We start from the raw sequence: 20,894 nt of genomic DNA, 5'->3' as shown, positions 1-20,894 counted from the left end.
CGTATTTGGGCCTTTCGAAGAGGCCTTTCGATAGCGGGAGACACACTGACTACTGGAGCGGGCCCCAGCCTCCAGCGCAACCCAATCTAGCAATCCTTCCCCCTCTCTCGCTCGCTCGGCCCTTCGCCGGTCGCCGCCTCCTTTCCGTCCGACCGCGACCGCCCCATCCCTCATTTCCCTCCGCCTCCGCGCCCCCAATCCTCCGCCGCCACCGTTGGCCTCTCCAGGTAACCGCCCGGTTGGTGCCTCCGTCTTGTGTCGCTTGCTTCCTGGTTGTATGCACGTCCCCGTTTCGTTTGGCTAGGGTTTTAGAGAACCTATTTGCTGTGGGATTAGGGTGGCTGGGTGGAGCCCTTTTTCCATTTTCCAGCTCGTTCGGATTGCTCGGGCTAGGGAGGGTTGATGTGGGATGCGGGGTCTTTCTTACGATCTGGTTTCTCATCGAAACTTACTACGTAGATGTTCATAGGAAATAGCTATTCGTTGGATAACTGGCTGGTGCTGTACTGCTGTCGTTGATTGATGTTTGCCTGCTGAAATTGAGAACTATTGGATGAGAAACGTCCCGAACCCGCGGCGCAGTTTGCAGCATGTTGGATGCAACTTAATATTAGGAGTACTCGTTGGTTCATACATTGGGTTTACCCAGCTTTCAGGATAAGCACCAACCTGAAGTCCTGACTGATTGGGATATCCTAAAGTTCCCCTCTGCTGATGTTACCGGTTAAACATGACCTCCACCATTTAATGTTTAATAGGCAAAAAAATATTCCGACATTCTTTCAAAAGTTTATATCCACAACATCCATGCACAAATCAAGTTCAGAAATGAAAACATATAGGCCAGATCAAATTCTACTATTAGAGTATCGGATTGCCTTGTTTTGTTATGGCAATTTTGTTTCTTCAGACGAATAAATCTTGATTATCGGTGACTAAAAATATTTCTATGCCATAAAACTGAAGTTATGCCCTTCTGCTTTATATCAGTTAAGTTGATACTGATCTTATTTATTTTCGACAAGCTACATTCTTGTCTCAGATTTCTGGGTGCCTGGTACTTACATTCATATTTTAATCCCACAGTTTTGGCTCTAAGCTATTCTGAGATTCAAGAAGTACGGAAACATGAGCTACTTCCAAGCTACAATGCACAAACCTCATGGTATGCTCACTGCATACAGGCCAGTAGCTGGTCTTGGAAGGACCCACGAGCTGCTTGGTCGACACACTCTGTGCCCACATTCTACAAGATCTTGCAAACTGCAACAGCAACTGTATCCAAGGCTTGTTCTTGTTTCTGCTTGCCATAAAAGGCTTGGTCCTGTATATGCCTCGAGTGGAAAAGAGAACCCTGTCAATGACGTAAGCAATATTTGCTGCCTTTCCCTGAATTATACCTATGCATCTCCCATTTTAAGCAATTATCATGCAATGACTGTTTCTTCTCCCTTATGTGGTCCATACTCGCCACTTGTTATGTTATCAAAAGAATGGTGTTGTAAAACTTGTAATGCTTGTTGGTAATGATAAAAGGAGCATATCTTATCACTTGTGTTAGCTTCTGTGGTATCCAAATTCTAGGGAGAGCATTGAATTGGGGACTTGTATACTCCTGTATTGCTTAGCAATTAAACAAGTTTGACCTGGTTTGTTACTCTGTTGTGTTGAGTACTTTGGTAGATGTTGACTGTAGGTTCCAACTTTCATATTATATATAAGTTACAACCAACAGGAATTTAGTATCACAGAGCTTTGTAACTTTATTTGGTTAAACTTTGTGCACCAGATAATTTTTTTGTTATAAGACAAGCCTATTAGCATGTGCAGAATCTTCTCTACAAATCATGTGCTAAATTTATTACTGCCTTCTTTCCAGCCTTTCTCAATGGAATCTTTGAATAAAGCTATGGCTCAAGCAAAAAGACCAAGGTCCCTGCAAGACTTGCTGAGCGAGCGGATGGCTAAGATTCGAGGACAAGGATCTGGTGGAAATGGAGGAAACAAAAACCGATATGGAGGTAGCGGTGGTGGTTCTGATGGCCCAGAGGATGAATCTTTCAAGGATTCATTATATGAGATGATCCAGATTTTGATAGCAACTATTGCCTTCATACTTGTGGTAACTTCATCACTTCATGTTCCTTGCGTTCTCTATTCTGAAAATGCTATATTTTATAGGTGGACATCTTTTTTAGCCCTTGAATTCCCAAATTCTTTTTTTAGGGCTTGAATTTCCAAACTCTTATTAGTTCTGGATACACTATGATGAACAGCTAGTTAGGTTATTTCCTGTTTGAAAGGTGTTCCTATATTCAATATTCATAGGGGGATGGTACAGATCCATTATAATAGTGTAGCATGTCCACTACCTTGAGTACCATTTTTCTCCCACACCATCAGCTAATTCAGAAGCAATAATAAGGATTGTTGAAGCACAGAATAGTGAAATTTCCCTCTTCATTAACTTAATGATATAGGCATACAACATGCTTTAAGCTACTGCAACTGTTTGTGTGGTTTCACTTTTGTCAAGAAAACAACGATCTAAGTGGACTAGCTTATAATATAAGGTAGATGCTAATACCTAATGCCTCGGCAGTAGCTTGCCAAGTTGACAGCAACACAGATGAACATGAGTAACATGGAAACTATTCTTTTGGTACATTCATTGCTGGGACTGTTCAGTATTAATGGGAACTATTCTTCTGGCTGCTGAAACAAGAATTATGCTTAAAATCCATTTCCTCAATATGAATATATGAGTATATAGATGCAATTGTCTTGGTTCAAACTATTTAGGAAACCTGCATGCATAGGCTTTTTAAGTCTCTCTTCTGCTTCCTTTATGATGCAGTATGTCCACATAATAAGAGGGGAGGAGTTGTACCGCCTTGCTAGGGACTACACCAGGTATCTAGTCACCGGTAAGAGGACAGCTCGTCTGAAACGTGCCATGCTGAACTGGCGTGATTTCTCCGAGCGCATCACCAAGAAGGATAGCGCACAAGAAGAGGACTACTATGGAAGATCAGTCTCTTCTGAATCCGCATGGTGGCAGCAGCCCAAACAGCTTGCTCGTCGTTTGGAGGAGCTCTGCAGAGGCTACTTGCGCCCTCACGCCCAGGAGTCGTAGCTCTGGTGCCACACTGTTTTGTCGGCCTCTGAATTTTCTCATTGTGGTGTTGTATAGGTGAGTACTAGCTGCTTGAGACTTGAATGGCGGTGGAGGGTAGCTTCGACGAGCTGCTCCAGTTGGTCGTTCTTGGCTACTGTTGACTGTTGTGGGATACACTCGCTGTCCCGAGGTCAGTGTTGTAGCCTGTTAGGTTCGGAACGGAAAGCATGGGGGAGTTCCTGTTCAGTTTTTGCAGCGCTAGTACTTTCCGAGACCCGGCTGCTGCGATGGTCTGCCGGTCAATGATACGCTGGTGGCAAACTTGAATGCTCCATCTGACGGATCATAACTGCACAAGCGCCAAATGATGGCGTCTCGTAATCGCTGCGCTGCTCATTGCAAACTTCTGCGATGATGTGTTGCCCGACCGTCTTCGTTGGTCCCCCTCGCTCACCTCACAGGGCCTGTTTGCAAGGGCAGAGTTTGAAATGTCCATTCGATGTCACTGTCGATGCGAACTGTGATTGCAGATTGCGTTGCGAACTCAACTGGATTTGCGTTTTTGGCGGCACTCTAGATAGATTTCGCCGACGCCACGAACGATTCGTTTTGACCGGAGCCAGGAGCGCGTTTGATTACGCAGCTGCGCATCCCGTGATATACGAAGGAAACTGGCCGGTTCTGGTGTTTTGATCAGGGAAGGAACTCGTGATTAAGCCAGCAGTTCACGCCATCCAATAATAAAATCGAAACGGGACGGGACAAACCGTACAGGTTGGTTCCTCGCCGAAACCGCGATTTCCGGAGGAATGATGGATGCGGCCGAAAGCCAGGAGCCTCCGGAGGGAAAGCAGATCGATTGGCACATGCGAACCACCGAAACAGCCGCCCCAATCTGTATTATAGCCACGTAGGCTTTGCGACTTGAGCCGGGCACGATCCGCCACTTGCACGAGCGGCGCCCTGAACTGCCGGGCTTGATCAACCAGGTTGCTTCCCGGCGCGAGCGCAAGGCCCCACCGCGACACGACTCGCGGCGCAGGCGCAGAAATTAGCAGGGTCTCGACATCGTCATAGCGCCCAGATGCCTTGAGTTGCCTTCGTCCGTGGACATGAGAAGTGGTTTCTTCCAGCAGTGCGCGTGCGAATCATGGAGGCATAGAGAAATGGCGGCCGTTGCTTGCGCCTCGATCTTTACCTGTTCTGCTCTGCCGCTTCTGCGAGCTCGCCGTTTACGACGATTCAGTTCAGGTCAGAGTGCCGTTTCCCGTGAGACTGGCCTAGTAAAAAAAAGTTGCGACACACCGAGGACTCGGCTCGTCGACCATGTCCGCTCCCGCACGCATGCACGACCAGCGCGGGTAGCGTACGTCGCCGGGAGTTTACCGCGATAACAAAGATGCCAAGTTGCAAGCCCATGAAACAAAAAGAAAAAGGAGAATGAACTGGTCTGGCTGATCGCGAAAAAGAGGGGAGAAGTATAAAGGTGGGCGACGCAGGCAGGCATGCAGCGACGACGCTGGGAGCGGATAAAAATCCCTTTCAGCTCGCGAGTGGCGGTGGAAGCGCGTGGACCCCGTCCGCCCAGGCCCCGCGAGAGCCGTCGCGTCGTGTGGACTCGTGCATGGGGCGCGCTCTGCCCCCGAGCTGGACCCCGGAGGCGGCGGAAAAGAAAAAAAAGACGATTCGCGGCGCGGTCGCCGTCGCCGTCGCCGTGGTGGCGCGCCAGCCGGCCGGCCAGGGCCGCGGACCTGGACAGCCGGACGGCGACCGGGGCGTAGAAATCCCCCTGCTGCGCTCGCCGCCCGCGCAGGCAGCGGCAAGCCGCGGCCGGAGGCCGTGGCTGCCTGCGCGGGTGACGGAGAGGTTGCTGGCAGCCGTGGGACGTCACGGTTGGGGTCACTGTTGGATCATGTGAGGTGCACCGTGCCCGGCGCCGAAAGTGGTGACCGAGATCGGTGGCGCGGCAGGGGATGGATTGCTCGGAGACACGACGGACCTGACCGAGATCTGTCGGGTCGGGCGCGATCATCAGGGCTGACCCGGTCGTCAAAAGCTAGAGGAGGTCGTTACGTGTGGCATGCCATGCATGCAAACGGATCCCGTCAAGGCAAGCGGCTCGTGCGTAGGCCGAGTATTAACTCATCAGTTCTAGAAGCTCATTCGGGCTCAAATGGGAAATGGGCCGGCTGGCCGGCTGCTTCGGCCGCATGTGGTACGAATAAATAGGTAGCAGGAGAAAACGCAGTTGCCACGGCATACTGTTCTCGTTCTTGCTAGTACTCATTACCCAGCTCTCCGGCCTGATTTGGGAAAGTTATAAGAGCAGATAACAAAGATCTGACCGGAAAATGGAACGCCAAAACCTACCTGCTACAATGCTAGGTAACACCACACCCTGTCTTGAGGATCTAGCGGCCGGTGATCTCGCTGCGTCGATGAATTAGTGGAATCCATATTCCCATTAGAAAAACGCCACACCCTGTATGATCGTCGGCGTCTGCGATGTCTTCCTCCCGTTTCCATTTGTCACGAAAGAGGAAAGAGACGAAACGAAGGAACACGACACCGGACCAGACACGTACGCGGGCGACCGATCCTTCCCAGAGGCCAGACGATGCGCCGCCGCGGCGCACGCGCGCTTACGTGGCGGTGCCGCCGCTCTGGCCGAAGCGACGCGCGGCCACCTACCCGGCTACCCGTGCGCCGCAGCCCAGCAGCGCAGGCAGTGAGCGAAGTCAGGCGCAAGCCTATCCCTTCGTATGAGCCGTGTCCTTTGTCCGCACCCCGGCGCGCGCCCCGCTGCACCGCACGCTCCGCACACGCGGTACGCCGCACGCAGCCCGGCCCGCATCATCCCCGCCCGTGCCAGACCGCAGCGGAGAACACACACGAGCGCGGCAGCAACCTTCTTCACGCGGCGCCGCACGGACGCCCCAATGCGCCGCCCAGCTGCAGGCCCAGGCGCGCGCGACGCCGCCACGCCACGGGCGCCGCGAGCGCGCGAGCCTCGTCTGCCTGGCGCGGCTGGCGAAGCGGGCGCGCCAGGCCGGAGCGCAACTAATAAAGCCGGTTTGTCCCTGTCCCCTCCCCTCGCTCTCCGGCGCTGCGGGCTGCGCAGATGGCGTCGCCCCGTCTGTCCTCGTCCCGCCGATCCCCCTCTCCCTCGCCCGGTCGCATCGTCGCCCCTCTCTCTCTCTCCACCCTCTGGATATTAGCTGTCACCGAGGCCGATGCGGCCGAAAAAACAAGAGGGGGCCGAAAAGGAAGCCACGGAAGAAGAAAAGAAAATGACGCCCCCCCTCCTCCCATGCCAGGCATACGGTGGCAAAGCGGGTGCGCGCAAGTGCTTGGGCGCACAGCAGGAGGCACCACCCACGCGAGGTGTTGGCGCAGACATGCCATGCATGGATGCACCACTCGTCCCCGTCCTCGCCACGCCAGGAGCAGTACCACCAGTTGGTGCCCGCAGCACCTCCTTTTCGCTTGTCGCTTATACGTACTAGCTCCTCCATCCGGGAGGTGCACCTACCGGTTTCGTGATAGGAAAAGAAACCCGTTTGTTTTTTTTTTGTGTGTGTTTTCCGTCGTCAGTCAGTGTTCGCATAGAGTGGGGGAAATAGTTCCCTTGCCTTAGAAAAAAAAGCATATAATATAATAATATAATATTCCGGGAAATCTATCCGTCTGCAGGCGGCTGCACGCCCACCCAGACCCAGGTAGCGCAGCGAGGCAACTCCCTGGCTAGACCTGAGGCCCTGACCTCCTGAGCTGTATATAAATGGCGTCCCCCCTCCCCTGATCCCCAAATGTCCCCGGCCCGCCCCCCCTGCTTCCGTCCATAAACCCTGCATAAGCCTGAAGCCTCTCCACCCCCACCGACCAAGCCTTCGTCTCCTCCTGCCTGCCGGCCTCGTCTTCAGACCTCTCTCTCCGAGTTCTGACGACACCGGGAGAGGCACAGGACGGAGGAGGCACGCGCGCGAGCAGGAAGAAGAAGCGCACGGCGAGCTCCGCCGCTGGCTCGGTCGTTTCCCGGTGAGCGAGAGGTAGCTCGTCGCGCCACCTCCGTCGCCACCACCTCGCGCTCGCTCTCCGCCCGGGAGACGCTCGCAGGGATTGCCATCGATCCTGGTAAGAGCTTCTCCCCAATTAACCTTTTCGATCTGCTTCAGTCTCCTCGATCGATCTCTATGTAGCAGTTTCAAACGATATGGTTCTGCAGTAGCTTGATTCTTTGAAATATACGAGTATGTGGCTAACCACTCATCTAAAAAAAATACGAGTATGTGGTTAATCACTTTCTGTATCATGCGTCCGGTGAGCTCAACACTCCTAGCTCGCCGCACGGTTAACCTCGCGGTGACCTCTCTCCGTGCCCATCCATGGTGCCTGCACAAGCCTGTGCGCGTGCCATGCGTCGACCGGCGCCCTGCCATTCTCTTGACCTTCCGGTTCTTGTTCTTCCATTCACACCGACAAGGCGACAAGCGGAGAGGGGGTGGGTACAGGGTAGGCAGGCAGCCATGGCGTGCGCGCGCGGCATGGCGCGGCGCAATGCGCGTCGTACGTGTCAGCAGGCGCAGGCGGGCAGACACGCGCAGCCGCGCAGGCGGGCAGGCAGGCGGCGTCTCGGCTGGCGCCTGGCGCGTCGTCCTTTCCTCACAGCTGGCGCCCGGGTGGCTACGGATATCCGCCTACGTCGGCGACCAGATTTTAATTTAGGCGTGCGAGGTTAGCTTAACAGAAATTTAATTTGGGCCCGCCGCTGCTAATTGCGTCGCGACGAGGGCGGGAATTAGGATAGGACGCGGCGTATTAAAGGCCTCCGGCTTCGGTTTGAAGGCCGCTAGCCCTCTTGATTTCGCAGAGATTTATTTATTATTCGAAGTAGAAATTAAACAGCGGGGCAGTTTTGGGCGGAGGAGGAGCGACGCGAGGGAAAAAAGGGCGCCTGGATTCGGTGCTCGGAACTGCAAACAACCTAGTGCTCCCTGACAAACTCGTCAATCAATCATGCATGGTTCCCGCTTGTCGTCGAATGGGACAAGCGCCTTTGTCCCCTTCTAGTCCTTTACTTGCCTGAATTTGTTGGCTCACACAACAATATTTGTTTTTTCCCCTCTGCTTAAATAAAGAACAATTTCTTTTTCATGGTAGGGTGGTGTAGAGAAGAAAAGAACTCGTACGATCCATGAACACTCCAGTACCAAGTTCAGGGTATCTTTATTACCGGAAACAAACAACGAAATAGGGCTCTGGAGTTTATTAGGAGGTTGACTGGCTGGCTTTGCCCTAACCCTTCCAAATGGATCAGCAGGGGTGTGCCCTAGCTGCTCGCTTTGCTCCCAACCTGAAAAGCAGTAGTAGTACAGTACAACAGTCCAAACCTGTTTTCTCCGGTAGCAGCACGCCGTCAATATGGGCAGGCTGTTTGTCTGAAACTCTCCATCAGAGCCCCCTGGAATGGCGCCCAAATGGAAGACGCTAGGGCAGGTGCACTTGCACCAGCGTCGCTCGCTATCTAGCTAGCCTGACCAAGTAACAGCTGGGGCCTGCCTGGTGCCTTGCGCACGCACCAGAAGGGCGGGGGGCCCACCTCCTGACAGGAACGTGCCATGACGGGAATACGCGTCCGCTGATCGCCGATCATCATTACCGGCCATAATACGCGATACTGACTCGGATGATTCGTGCGGCGAACCGTAGCTTTCCTTCATGTTCAGACAGGATTATGATTTGTGAGAGCTACTATCTGGTTCGAGTCTTTGAGATATGTTGTAGTTTTTCCTTTCAAAAAGATATGCTATAGTTTTATATATATGTTAAGTAGTTGTTAAGTATTTATTCATACGGAGCAGCTTATCTTCAGTTATCAACAGTGTGCTGTGCACAATATACAAAGCACAGTGGACAACTCTACCTGAAAGTCTGAAACCCTATCAGGTCCTAATGTCCTAGAAGTGTTCGGAACTCTGAACGCACACGTTTCTAATACTGGTAGAGATAAGGATTGCTACCTTAGTCTATTTGCTCTGATCAATCTGGTCTGCAATTGTTTTAAGCTCAACTGGGGGGAGACAAGGTCTCCTAGCTCGTAAGCTGCAAGCCTGCAACTTAAAACTCTGCAAATCCTCGCAGTGCCTATCTGAGACCTTGTCTTCTCCACTGTCATTACTCCAAACAAAAATTTTTATAGTAGTAAATAGAACCTTCGGATGAGTTCCAAATGGCATAACTGGAAACAAACAAAACCGTCAATTAATGTTGTATAAACTGGAGAAAGGTAGCAGGCCTCCACTAGATTGAAAAAGGGTGCAGGCTTAGTAGGAGTGTAGGGCATCACTGCTGCCGAGAATCTTTTGTTCTTGTAGTGCGGATGCTTCCCTGTCCCTGCACTCGCGTCCAATGGTGAACACTGAACAGGCTGTTCAGTGGGGTGAACTCAAAAGAATGCAAGGTCCTTTTCATTTTGGCCGCTTTTGGACTGATTTTCTAGAACAAAATTCCCGTACAGAAAAAAGGTTCTCGAGGTTAATGGCACCTTTGACCTTGTCTTGTCATGTCTACCTTTAGTTGTGTTACTGGTAGTCTAGTACTAGTGTACTACATGTCAAGTAGCTGTGCACTATCTCAAGACCGGACTTTTGGCCGGGTGATAGTGATCTTCCATGAAACTGACCTCTGAACCGACGGATACAGCTGTAAAAGTCAGCTTTTACCCTAGCATAGGAGCAGGAAGTGCTCGTCTTATTACATACACTTTCCTCCTGGATTTCAGCAGGAAAACACGGCAAGGAAATACCAGGACCGAGCCAGAGGGTGAAGAAGATGATGATGGCTGAAGTGGCCAATCACAGCAAGAGGAACCACACCGACAGCTACTTCAGCGGGAAGGCCGTCGTCACCACCAGCTCGGAGGAGTTTGGAAGCATGACCCCGAAGAAGCCGAGGAACACGAGCCCAAGGACGTCTCCAGTGTCACCGAAGGTACGTCTGCTGTCAGTGTCGCGCATCTCGTGCAATCTTCCATGGCTGCTAGTCTGAAGCTTTCTTGCTGTGATCGAGCAGGAGAAGAAGGATAAGATCGGCGAGAGGGTCGCAGCGCTCCAGCAGCTAGTGTCACCGTTTGGGAAGGTATTCAGTTCTGCAATTTTCCGCTGCATTTCTGCTTCGATCCGTCATCTCTTCAACCTCTGCAACCATGTTGGCTTCTTCTCTGCAGACGGATACGGCTTCTGTTCTGCAGGAGGCGTCAGGGTACATCAAGTTCCTGCACCAGCAACTCGAGGTCTCACCTTCAGTGACCGCACATGATCTTCTCAGTTTTGCTGTTCCTTTATTTCTGCTGACACCAATGCACCAAACTTTTGCAGGTCCTGAGCTCCCCCTACATGCGTGCTCCTCCGGCCGCCGGCGCCGCGCCTGAGGTGAGCTCTCGCCGTCCCTCATCTCCCCTGAAATCTGAATGCGATCTCGCCGTCCTTCCATACAATATACTTTGGTCGTATCGTTTGGAAGGCCAGTACAAATTGTTATTCTGAATTTGACATCCCGTTCGGCACGTGGTTCAGGATCCCGAGCACTACAGCCTCCGGAACCGCGGGCTGTGCCTGGTGCCGGTGGACCTGACGCTGCAGCTGACCCAGAGCAACGGGGCCGACCTGTGGGCGCCGGCGAACACGACCAGGCGCCGGTGAGGGGCGAGTCCGCCCGCGCGCCTCACCGGGAGCAGAGCAGCCGGCCCGGTCTCTGGTCTGCCCCGAGGAAACCGAGGATGTCCTACCGCATCTGCATCCGCATGTGCAGGGTATAGAATTTCCAAGCGCCTGACCCCATTCGATCTCCTAACAAGAAACTAAGCGAGCGTCAATCTCCAACCGCTTGTATTATACCAGTGACCTGTCTGTATGCCCCTGTCTGATCTCCCCTGGGCACCGTATATGTATGATCAGATCAGATGTGGCTGGGAACTGCGTCTCTATGTGGTATGTATCTATGTGTTCAGTGAATGTTAATTAGCAGGCTGTTGCCGTCAGCAACTGAAGCGGCAGTTTTTAAGGCCAGTCTCTGATGGTGTGTGCGGTGCTCTCTGTTCCGTTGTGCACTTGTGCTGAAACTGAAACTGCAGCTTCAGGCAGGGCAGAGCCTAACTGCCGTGCGCTCGTCCGTGAATGTGGCAGTTTCTGGACATGCAGATCTTTCGCGCTGAAAGGTGGAATGACGCGTCATGAGCATGTTGTTCGGCACCATCGACCCTCGAGGCAGGCCGAGGCCAGTTTTGAAGAAAAAAACATTATGAATACAAGGTTATAGGAGCATTTCTCCAGCCGGATGGCGGAGTGCACCCGTCTAATCCTAGTTTAGGATAAATTTGCGGCAGTCAAGGAATACTCGATCTAGAGGCGTATGAACACGAGTGGCATACACGGGTTTAGAGTGGTTCGGACCGCTTGAGCGTAATACTCTACGTTCACTATGTGATGTATTACTTGTAAGGTATAAACATTTGTGTGTATGGGTGTGAACTTCTGTGTGTGTCCGTGCCTTTTCCGAGTCTGAGTGTTCTAACGTGCGCGCTCTCCCTTTACAGGCTCAAGGGGAGCGCGTACACTGTGCGGGACCCCGATAGATGGACCCGGCGATATATTAAATAAGTACACATTGGAGATTTAAATGCTTCAGATTCAGAGATCTTTTTCGTCAGTCTCCTTGCGTATCCTCCGTCTGGATATGGTTTTGTGCCGTCTTGTTAGCATAGGGTCTACTGCCACTGACATGCGTAGAGGGAGTCGTGCTGTCGATGTAGAGTCAGCTCCCGCTGATAGATGAAGGGTTATACTGACCTGCCGTGATGTAGCCTTTGCGCACTGTAGCAGCGCATGTTGTGGTCTTCCTGCAGCAGGTCATAATGACTCTTCGCCCACGCGCGCGGCGCTGTGATGTGAGCATACGTCCCTTGCCCACGCACGCGGCGCTGTGATGTGACACGCCGCCTCGGTAACTGCGGGCTTACCATGGTGTCACCCATACCTGCCCAACGTGTCAGAAGTCAGCCCATGTTCTGTCTTGGACGCGCACACCCAACCACCCGCATTTAATGCAGTAGTTGGGCTGGCTTCTCGCAAAAGGTTGGAATCCACCGGTCACGTGGCGGTGCTGGTTTAGCGGCCGCTTCCTTAGGGGCACGTGGCGCTACCGGACCCCCTCCCTGGTGGGATAGGAGGTTCGGGCCCCCCTGACTGGCCCAGGCGCTCAGATCTCCTGGGGTCCGGCTTCCATACGTGGGGGCACAAAACCATACCGCGGTGGTCCGGGCCTGTGGTAGCCGTTCCTTAGTATTTCGTCCTTGCGGACACGTGGAGGCACCGGACCTGCTAGTACATGGGGGAGGTTCGGAGACCGTGCCTCCGGTTGTCAAGACCCTGGCCTTATACCCTGTCGCCCAGAAGCTTAGAGCGAGGTTACGGATAACCTTACTTCCCTCGAACTGGATACACTAAGTAGAAGGTACCTCTCTGTCTATATGCATCCCATTGCATTGCTCAGGACAGTTTACACTTCCAGTATTTGGCACATGCAGCAGCGTTGGTCAACAAGTGAAGGAAACCTGGAGACAACAGAAGCATACGCTGCAATCTCCGATCAAAAGGACTGGTTTCTGGTCAAAAAAGCTTTCTCAAAACCCAACGTCCTGACGGGCCAAACCGGCCCAACGTCGAGTCGAGGGCCAAGCCCATCACATAGTTGGCCCTAGGAACTTGTTCGGGATCCTGTCATGCATGCTGTCACTACCATCAGTGCTGGTGTTAGATGAGAAGTTCAATCAAACCACAGCTCTTGGTTCAATCGCTGTACCGACGAAGCGCACTGTGCGGCTGTGCCCATTCATCGACGGCGACCGAGCGAACGCACTGCTGGGGGGTCCGACACGCGTTGATGGGCTTGCCCTACATCAGCGGGGGCGGAGCAACGTTGGCCACAATCTTGATCGTCAGGGCCCCAACACTGCGATTGTTCCAGTTCCAGAGTCCAAGTCACGAATTTCAATTGCTCCCGACGGATCGTACCGCTGAACGGACAACTCCCCCCTCCTTGTTTTCTCTAGACTAGAATTTTAGTTTGCTCTCTCTCTCCGTGTGTGTGTGTGCGCGTGTGTGTGTGTGTGGCTCTCTCCTGCGATGGATTTCTCTCCCTGTTGTCACTAGAGTAAAGCTTGCTATGATGGCAAATATTCAGGACAGGTTTCGAGCAGGAGGTTCACAGACAGCAGAGCTGTAACGTGTCAATTTGAAGCCGCTGGTAGAAAGGAGGACCAGGAGACGAGAGCATCTTGGGAGCACCACGGTTCTCGCCGTCGAGTCCTAGCCTACTAATACGGCCTCTCCGGACCCGGACGGACGCTCGTCGGCGCGGCGACAAACGGACCCTCCTCAACGAACCAGTTGACGCGCCACCACACGATCCCCGCCGCCAAGCAAAAAAAAAAATCAGCCGGGAACGCAGCTGCAGGACGGACGGGCCCCAGGGACGGACGGGCCCCAGAGACGGGACAAGTAGCTGTTCGTTCAGGGCACCTGCCCTGCTGCGTGTAAAACGATGGGATGGGATGGCGCCATGCCGGACTACTCGCCGGCCGGGGCCCCGGAGCTGTCGTTTGCACGAGAGAAGTGAATCATCTCCGCCGCGCTGTCCCGTCTCGGTGCTGCGTATTTTCCGACGATCCCTGTCGCGTGCTGTGAGCCTGTCACCCATGCTTTCGTCATCGTGCGGTCATGCCTGAGACCGCGAAGCATTACCATGCTGCCATGCTTCCTTTTCTCTGCTTCTTCGTGCAGCGCCGGCCGGTAGCGTTCTTCCTCCGTCGGTAACGCCCAAAGGATAGATGTGCATGTCAAGCTCTCACCTCCCTACTCCACGGCGCCAAAATATCGTGCTGCTGCTGCCAAGGAATGGCTGGGATCGACGCGGTCTCCGGCTGGAGTACAGCCTCGCCGTGGCCCGCGGCGGGCGCTGCAAAATGGGGCGGCTCCCCAGCGGAAAATATCAGCGCTTCCACGGCCACAAAACAACGCTTGCGGAGAACCCAGACAATCCTGATTCCTGCCCGATTCACGACGCCCAGATCTTTTTTTCTTTCTTTCCGCCTCGGACGACGATCTAGCGTTTTCTGGGTGCGGGCGTGCACGATGATCCCAGCCAGCGTCTACCTCGGCCGTCTGCTGCTACTAAGCGCAAAGGCTCAAAGCTCTTATTCTTTGACATCAGCCGGCACTCGAGTGACCGCCCGCGCCGTCGTGCTGGACGGTGAAGCAGCCTGACGGGAGGCTGGTTGGTTTCCCCGGCGTCGGACGAGTGTCCAGAAGACGAATGGTTTCTGAAAGCTGAGGCTGCTGAGCCGGTGCGTTCTCGTGTCGACACAATGACACACCTCCAAGCGTGTGGCCAAGTGGCCACGATTTCCTCGATCGCCGCCGCCACCATTTCCACGGGACGGACGGGGAAATTCTCGGCCTCGCCCCTCGCCCATGCCCATCCATCCCCGCGCGGGCCCACCACCCGGCGTCAGCCCACACATCATCACCGGATCAAAATCTTGGCTCCCGCGGCCGCGCCCGCGATCCCAGGGACGGAGAGAGAGAGAGAGAGAGAGAGACTGTACTCCCGGCCGCCAAGCAACTGGCCAACTGGGACGAGCCCGAGCGCCTCTCGTCCACACAGCCCAGCCCAGGCCGTCCAGCTGGTCCCCCTCCCACACCCACCGCGTGCGCCGGAACGGGGGCGTGGCGTGACCCGCGCGGCGCGATTTATACCCGCCGTCCCCTGCCCGTCGCTCGCTGCTCTTCGCTCTAGCTTGCTTCCGTGCTGATCTTTACTAGTTGCCTGGTGTCGAGCTGAAGCCCCGGATTACGGGAGGCCTGAGAGCTTCTCGAGGAGCGAGAGGGAGGGCGGGCATGAGGATCCAGTGCGACGCGTGCGAGGGCGCGGCGGCCACGGTGGTGTGCTGCGCGGACGAGGCGGCGCTGTGCGCGCGCTGCGACGTCGAGATCCACGCCGCCAACAAGCTCGCCAGCAAGCACCAGCGCCTCCCGCTCGGCGGGACCCCCGGGGACGTCCCGCGCTGCGACGTCTGCCAGGAGAAGCCGGCCTTCATCTTCTGCGTCGAGGACAGGGCGCTCTTCTGCCGCGACTGCGACGAGCCCATCCACGTCCCCGGCACGCTCTCGGGGAACCACCAGCGCTACCTCGCCACCGGCATCCGCGTCGGCTTCAGCTCCGTCTGCGGCGCCGGCGCCGGCGCCGACGTTCCCCCGCCGCCCAGGGGCTGCTCCAAGCCCGCGGCTGCCGCCAAGGCGCCTGCCAGTAAGCCCGCGCAGCCGCAGGAGGTGCCGTCGTCGCCGTTCCTGCCGCCGTCCGGATGGGCCGTCGAGGACCTCCTGCAGCTCTCCAACTACGAATCCAGCGACAAGGCAAGCAACCAACCAACCATCCATCAAAACCTTTTATTTCTTGACAACATCTAATCATTCGCCCGCTGTTTCTTCGTGTCCTCCATCTCACGGTTTCCTCCTCTTCGCGTTCGCTTGTTGCAGAAGGACTCGCCTCTCGAGTTCAAGGAGCTGGAGTGGTTCGCGGACATCGACCTGTTCCACGGCCACGCGCCGGCCAAAGCCACGACGGCCGAGGTCCCCGAGCTCCTCGCCTCGCCGCAGCCGGCGAGCAGCGCGGGGTTCTACAAGACGAGCGGTGCGCGCCAGAGCAAGAAGCCGCGGGTGGAGCTGCCCGACGACGAGGACTTCTTCATCGTTCCTGATCTTGGCTGAGATGTCAAGTCTTCGCATGGTTCCCCTGTCATGTGATGTGTATGTATGCAAAGTATGTGTATATGCCATCATGAGATGCACTGATCGCCTACGCTGGGCTTATGTAATTATAAGGCAGTTTGGGGCCAGTACTTTCAGCCTGAGAATTGAGATGGGTTTGATGTATGAGATGAACTCACTTGGTGCAGATGTTCTTCTGTTCGAGTACGATTCTATCAGATCTTTACCAGTTATATCACGCTTACAGCAAACATTTGTGTTGCCTGAACACCGTCAGATGGACAAAGACATTGACCTGGGCATAATTAACATAAACAGGGAATCACCAATTGAATGAAAATGCAATCTAAAGAGATTATTCAGAAAGCACCCAGAATCTGAACATTGGCGAATTCATTCTTTTGCACCTCGTGTGCAGTTTACTCGCAAGCTACTTTTATAAATTAGCTCATTTCTGGTTAAAAACTTGACATATTAGGCTAACAATAATACAGTTGGCAGATCAACTAGCATGCACACAGAATCTAGTTCAACTTAAGGCAACATTAATGATCTCCAACAAGCGAATCATATGAAGCCATACCAGTTCGGCATGAAGGGGATACTCACGTATCTTCTAGAACCAAGACTTCAAATCTACAAAAATTAGCAGTTACATAGGATGGCTACAGCTAACAACAGTTGGCAGTTGCCGAGGGTTCCCCGAATTTTGATAAATGCCATTGCATTTCAACAAAAGCATGTACCCATATGAATCTGATTTCTGGTATCAAATTCAAATGACCTCACTAAATTCCAGTTATGTTATGGTCACCGTAAAATGATTGCTAGCATAAACAAACGCTCAGGATTGGCCAGTCTGTTGCTAGATGATCATAAATCCTTTCTGAAGATGCCATTAAAACTGAACAAAATACCTTTCACGGTGCATATAAATATGAAGATCATTGTATACAAATCCTAATTTTTCACCTTTTCTTCAACAATGAACTAGCTCTCAAAAAGATTTTATCAATCTCGTCAAGCTCTGACACTTTTAGTTCTTTCGAAGGTGAATCGGTCTTATCAGAAAGTGAAGCGATCTTCCGTAGATGCTCCTCAAAATCATCTTGTTCATTATCATTGTTCTCCGAGGGAAATTTATCCAGCCTATCCAGATACAAGGGGTGTTCCTTGTTGCCTTCTTCCTGCTCCTCTGATTCTGTCTCAAAAATGTCTGAGAGATCCTCAGACTCTGAAAATGACATAGACTCTGAAGCTGAGACGTCTTCAACCTCAGAACTTTCATCCTCTAACCTCTTGGATCCCTCTACGCTTTCTGACAGCAGATCAGATACAGTTTTATCGCGAACTGAGATAGAAGATTCTACTCTTGCTGCCATACTGTTTGCATTTTGTGAAACTGAAGCAACGTATTTCCCTATACCTCCTTTATGCTCTCCAGATAACTTCATCTGCGCATGAAGATCTTCAAGCTCCTGCTCAAGCCTGGGAATGTACCTCCTGACAGATCTGAGCTTTTCTTTGTATTTGGATTTATCCAGTGCCTAATTGAAAATTTCAAAAACATTAACATTGATGGAAAAAACAACAAAGGTTTTAAAAGGAAAAAAGGACAGATTGTCTTCTCAACTGCATATTTTTCTGTGTTGTTGTATATTTTCTAATTTACATCTCGAACACTTTTGCCTCTGCCTAGATAAAATCGGCTGGATATGTTTCCTATTCTTTAACAAAATTATGTTGACTGATATCTTGTTGAAATAAATAATGCAAATTTGGAAAGCCTTATCATGGCTGTTATGTGTTATTGCTTGAACATCTTCGAACTGTCCTTTTAGAACCAACTTTGACATACATCCTGTGCTAAAGATATTGATATCTTTCTCCTTGCAAATGATAAAGAGAGAAATACCTTTTTTCTAGGTAGTGTAACTTTTGGAGACATGATTTCTGGTGGTGGCTGCACATAGTTTTTCCCTCTGTACATAATAATTGTGTTCCCATCTTGAATGTCAAGCACAATCCCACCACTTAGTCTGGCTAACTCTGTGGCAATTTCCTTGACTTCATCTGGTGTGAATGTCTTCACAATTACCTGGAGAGTTTGGTGCTTTTTCCAATGCAAGTGCATGTTCAAGATTACTCCCTGGTATATTCCACGTCTTCCAACAGGCACATAGTTTTTACATTTTTGGCCCATCTTGAGGAAATAGAAGTGCTCTTCAGGTGTAAGCACCTCCGGATCATGTGTAGGTTCTGAAGGATCATCTGGTTCAATTTTTTTCAGTGCTGCGACAAGCCGCTCTTCCTTCTTTCGAGCCTGTATGGAAATTCCAAAAAAGAACAGAACAAATTTAGGATTGAATATCCATAATAACATGCATGTATGTAAGAAAAAAAAACTATCACAATATAACTTTAGAAAAGTGAACAGTAGGTTATAATGCATGCAGGATAAATTGCAGTCAACATCTACTAAGAATTCCCACCACTGTCATTTTTCCCTGTGACAGTGATTTTATTAGGAATGATAGAAGCATAACATGCAGTTTTTAGCAAAATAGAAGGTTCACAAGTTCTTAAATGACACAGCACGAATACGATATTGGAAATCAAGCTTCTCACATCAACATAAGCAAACTTGGCTACCTTTTTTTTAAGGAGCCACTGTTATCAAATCAAACAGATAGGTATGGAGGTAATGGCAATGCAACTTACTAGCTTCAGTTTGTACAAAATCTTCTCCTCTGCAGTCATTCTCTGAATCTCCTTTTTCTTTTTCCATCTCAAGGATTTCAAAAATCTTGTTACTGCCCTCTTCCCTTTCAGCTTTTTCCTCTTTGGTTTTGGTTCAGCAGAATCATCAGCTGATACAGCCGCTCCTGGATTTTGTTGAGGCTCCTCCATAGCCTGATATTCACTACTAACTGATTTGCTTGTATGGATACAACAGTAGGCTTGAAGATTATACCTCTGTAGCCAACTGAAGAACCCAGCATCTCGGTTGAAAACCTTGTGGAAAGTATAACTACACCAGAATCAGAACATGCAAAACAAGCTGCTGAATTATTGAATGCGTCGTGAATAACCACCACCGAGGATCAAAATGTGCTAATTAACATGAGTGCACAGGAATGGGTACAACTAGAAATAGCATAGTACAAATCACAAATGTAAAAACGTGGCTAAAGCCTGAAAGCAGTGCATTAGGCCGGAAATGCCAAGGTCGGCATTTCAACGAACACCTGACACCCATTATGCCCGGGTGGAGCCTCTAAGAGGGTTTCGGTGCATACCTACAGTACAGGGGCAGCTGAAAGCACTGCCCCGACGCCGCCACATCTCAAAATCGGCTCATGACACTGCATCGACCGCTTATAGTAATAATCAGGGCAAGGATCAGCGGGTTTGTCTGACTCTTACGATGGTGAGCTGGGAGGAGGCGCGAGAAGTTCCAGCGTCCCGCGGGAAGACGCCAAGTTCCCACCGTCAGACGACGGGTGAAACGAGCGTGCTCGTGGTGTCTGCCGCCGCAATGCACTTGTGGTCCGCCGGATTAGGAAGAGGCGGCTGGCCATGACCGCACAGCACGGCGCACGCAGTAGGGAGCGAGTGTGTGTGAGGGATAGAAACGACGTAGGCGCTTGGGCCGAAGCGTGCGGAAGCACTAAGCACTAAGACGCCGGCGGTGAGACGGGCGTACCGCCGACCGCGACCGCGTGGTGGCTCCTGCGCTGAGCGGCGCGAGCGTGCGGGGCATGGCGGCCTGAGAAATTCTGCGGGAGCGGAATTGGAAATGCGACGGAGAGGAGTCGGGGACGACGTCTCTTCCGAGTGGGCCGTTCAAACACATCGTCGTGGCCCGGAGTGAATAAGTGGGCCGGCCTGTTCCCTTGCGGGGCGGGCCTTCGGCCAGGAGCATCGTGGGCTTCCGGCTAAGGTGGGCTTCCTGGGCCGAGCTCTACTTCCGTCTCTTGCTCTACATCAGACAGACACTGACGTTTTTTCAGAAAAAAAAAACATCAGACACTGACGAACCAAACCCCTAGTTCTTTCTATCTTCTCAGATCAATTTTCAGATCATTAAAGCTCGCCGGATGGCTTTGCCTAAGAAAAACTGACAAGCGAGCAAAGGTGACTTATCTCAAGGCCATCATCTCTGAGAATTGGATAAGACAATCCAATTCCACATGTCGTGTTACCCATCCCTTTGGTTGTGCCAGTACGCTGCCGACAGTACACGAAGCAGGGGATGAAGCCTGGAGAGACAGGCAAGAGGGGTGACTGAACACTCCGAAAAGGATTGGGCCAGTCTCTGTCACGAAAGCTACACAACGTCCGAGCGAACTCCTAGATGCTATTAGCCGCGTGTGATGCGGATTTCACTCGACTGCCGGCCCCGGCACCTTGTTTTACCGGGCCAAACGGCTGGGGGACGGAAAAGGAAAGGCTCCTGCACTAGTTTAATCCGACGCCGGCAGCAAAGCTGACGGATAACCTGCCGCTTTGTGTGTCCATGTTGCCAATCAGACAGGCAAAGACGCCCAATTGCGATGCACCCAAGACTTTGGGGAAAAGGCGCCGGTTGAAGCTTGACCTTTGAACCGGTAAACCAGGGAGCAGAAACCTTCTCGAGGTCGTACACCTGAAACGTTCGCGTCAAGATCGAACCCTGCTTGACTCGGGGGAAACTCAGCGCCGCTGACCAATCGAGCAGCGCCGGAGCGGGCTGGGAAGATCATTGATCCGTTCGCCAGAGGAGACTCTCGCATCAGGCATCGCATCACTGACCGATCGAACAGTGACGGAAAAGAGAGGAGAGGCTTTGCCTGGTCAACCAGGACTCCAGGAGACGATCTCTGCACCGGCGTGACGGCGTCGCCCGACGACGACTACGTCCGGCGCCGGCGGCACTGTCAACCAACCCCGTCCGGACCTTGACGCGCGGC

At 52.3% G+C, this 20,894-nt stretch overlaps 4 protein-coding genes across 8 annotated transcripts; 3 read left to right on the top strand and 1 right to left on the bottom strand.

Annotated features, from left to right (window-relative positions):
• The first annotated feature begins 75 nt into the window (after nt 1-75).
• Nucleotides 76-3,499, top strand: LOC112898713. 2 transcript variants are annotated; one of them, XM_025966986.1, is made up of 4 exons: nt 76-227; nt 1,087-1,365; nt 1,880-2,122; nt 2,858-3,499. In XM_025966986.1, exons 2-4 carry the CDS (start codon nt 1,129-1,131, stop codon nt 3,134-3,136), a joined length of 759 nt encoding a protein of 252 aa, XP_025822771.1. In that variant the 5' UTR covers nt 76-227; nt 1,087-1,128; the 3' UTR covers nt 3,137-3,499. The 2 variants fall into 2 exon arrangements, with proteins under 2 accessions (XP_025822771.1, XP_025822772.1); XM_025966987.1 differs by having other exon boundaries at nt 146-238.
• A 3,417-nt stretch (nt 3,500-6,916) lies between these two features.
• Nucleotides 6,917-11,184, top strand: LOC112901503 (transcription factor bHLH153-like). The gene is made up of 6 exons (XM_025970434.1): nt 6,917-7,252; nt 9,900-10,108; nt 10,190-10,255; nt 10,344-10,409; nt 10,495-10,548; nt 10,693-11,184. The coding sequence occupies exons 2-6, from the start codon at nt 9,950-9,952 to the stop codon at nt 10,816-10,818; spliced, it is 471 nt and encodes a 156-aa protein (XP_025826219.1). The 5' UTR covers nt 6,917-7,252; nt 9,900-9,949; the 3' UTR covers nt 10,819-11,184.
• Nucleotides 11,185-14,890: 3,706 nt separating this feature from the next.
• On the top strand, nt 14,891-16,155 carry LOC112901075 (B-box zinc finger protein 24-like). Of its 2 annotated transcripts, none has more exons than XM_025969907.1 (2): nt 14,891-15,588; nt 15,712-16,155. In XM_025969907.1, exons 1-2 carry the CDS (start codon nt 15,073-15,075, stop codon nt 15,940-15,942), a joined length of 747 nt encoding a protein of 248 aa, XP_025825692.1. In that variant the 5' UTR covers nt 14,891-15,072; the 3' UTR covers nt 15,943-16,155. The 2 variants fall into 2 exon arrangements, with proteins under 2 accessions (XP_025825692.1, XP_025825693.1); XM_025969908.1 differs by having other exon boundaries at nt 14,898-15,588; nt 15,715-16,155.
• A 685-nt stretch (nt 16,156-16,840) lies between these two features.
• On the bottom strand, nt 16,841-19,734 carry LOC112901073 (uncharacterized CRM domain-containing protein At3g25440, chloroplastic). Of its 3 annotated transcripts, none has more exons than XM_025969904.1 (4): nt 19,369-19,734; nt 18,664-18,973; nt 17,858-18,265; nt 16,841-17,489 (listed from the first exon to the last, which is right to left on the bottom strand). In XM_025969904.1, exons 1-4 carry the CDS (start codon nt 19,521-19,523, stop codon nt 16,911-16,913), a joined length of 1,452 nt encoding a protein of 483 aa, XP_025825689.1. In that variant the 5' UTR covers nt 19,524-19,734; the 3' UTR covers nt 16,841-16,910. The 3 variants fall into 3 exon arrangements, with proteins under 3 accessions (XP_025825689.1, XP_025825690.1, XP_025825691.1); XM_025969905.1 differs by having other exon boundaries at nt 18,664-18,957; nt 19,369-19,487; XM_025969906.1 differs by lacking the exon at nt 19,369-19,734 and having other exon boundaries at nt 18,664-18,855; nt 18,917-18,973.
• Between the last annotated feature and the right edge of the window lie 1,160 nt (nt 19,735-20,894).

Source organism: Panicum hallii, chromosome 7 (genome assembly GCF_002211085.1).
Source record: "Panicum hallii strain FIL2 chromosome 7, PHallii_v3.1, whole genome shotgun sequence".
Classification (NCBI taxonomy): Eukaryota; Viridiplantae; Streptophyta; class Magnoliopsida; order Poales; family Poaceae; genus Panicum; species Panicum hallii.
This window is presented reverse-complemented; position numbering and strand designations above follow the sequence as displayed.

Coding starts and splice junctions, on each gene's coding strand:
- LOC112901075 (XM_025969907.1), top strand. CDS start 15,073: ATGAGGATCCAGTGCGACGCGTGCGAGGGCGCGGCGGCCACGGTGGTG. Junction 15,589..15,711: donor ACTACGAATCCAGCGACAAG/GCAAGCAACCAA, acceptor CGCTTGTTGCAG/AAGGACTCGCCTCTCGAGTT.
- LOC112901503 (XM_025970434.1), top strand. CDS start 9,950: ATGATGATGGCTGAAGTGGCCAATCACAGCAAGAGGAACCACACCGAC. Junction 10,256..10,343: donor TAGTGTCACCGTTTGGGAAG/GTATTCAGTTCT, acceptor TCTTCTCTGCAG/ACGGATACGGCTTCTGTTCT. Junction 10,410..10,494: donor TCCTGCACCAGCAACTCGAG/GTCTCACCTTCA, acceptor AAACTTTTGCAG/GTCCTGAGCTCCCCCTACAT.
- LOC112901073 (XM_025969904.1), bottom strand. CDS start 19,523: ATGGCCAGCCGCCTCTTCCTAATCCGGCGGACCACAAGTGCATTGCGG. Junction 18,974..19,368: donor CCTCCTCCCAGCTCACCATC/GTAAGAGTCAGA, acceptor ATTCTGGTGTAG/TTATACTTTCCACAAGGTTT. Junction 18,266..18,663: donor TTTTGTACAAACTGAAGCTA/GTAAGTTGCATT, acceptor ATTTCCATACAG/GCTCGAAAGAAGGAAGAGCG.
- LOC112898713 (XM_025966986.1), top strand. CDS start 1,129: ATGAGCTACTTCCAAGCTACAATGCACAAACCTCATGGTATGCTCACT. Junction 1,366..1,879: donor AAGAGAACCCTGTCAATGAC/GTAAGCAATATT, acceptor CCTTCTTTCCAG/CCTTTCTCAATGGAATCTTT. Junction 2,123..2,857: donor CTATTGCCTTCATACTTGTG/GTAACTTCATCA, acceptor TTTATGATGCAG/TATGTCCACATAATAAGAGG.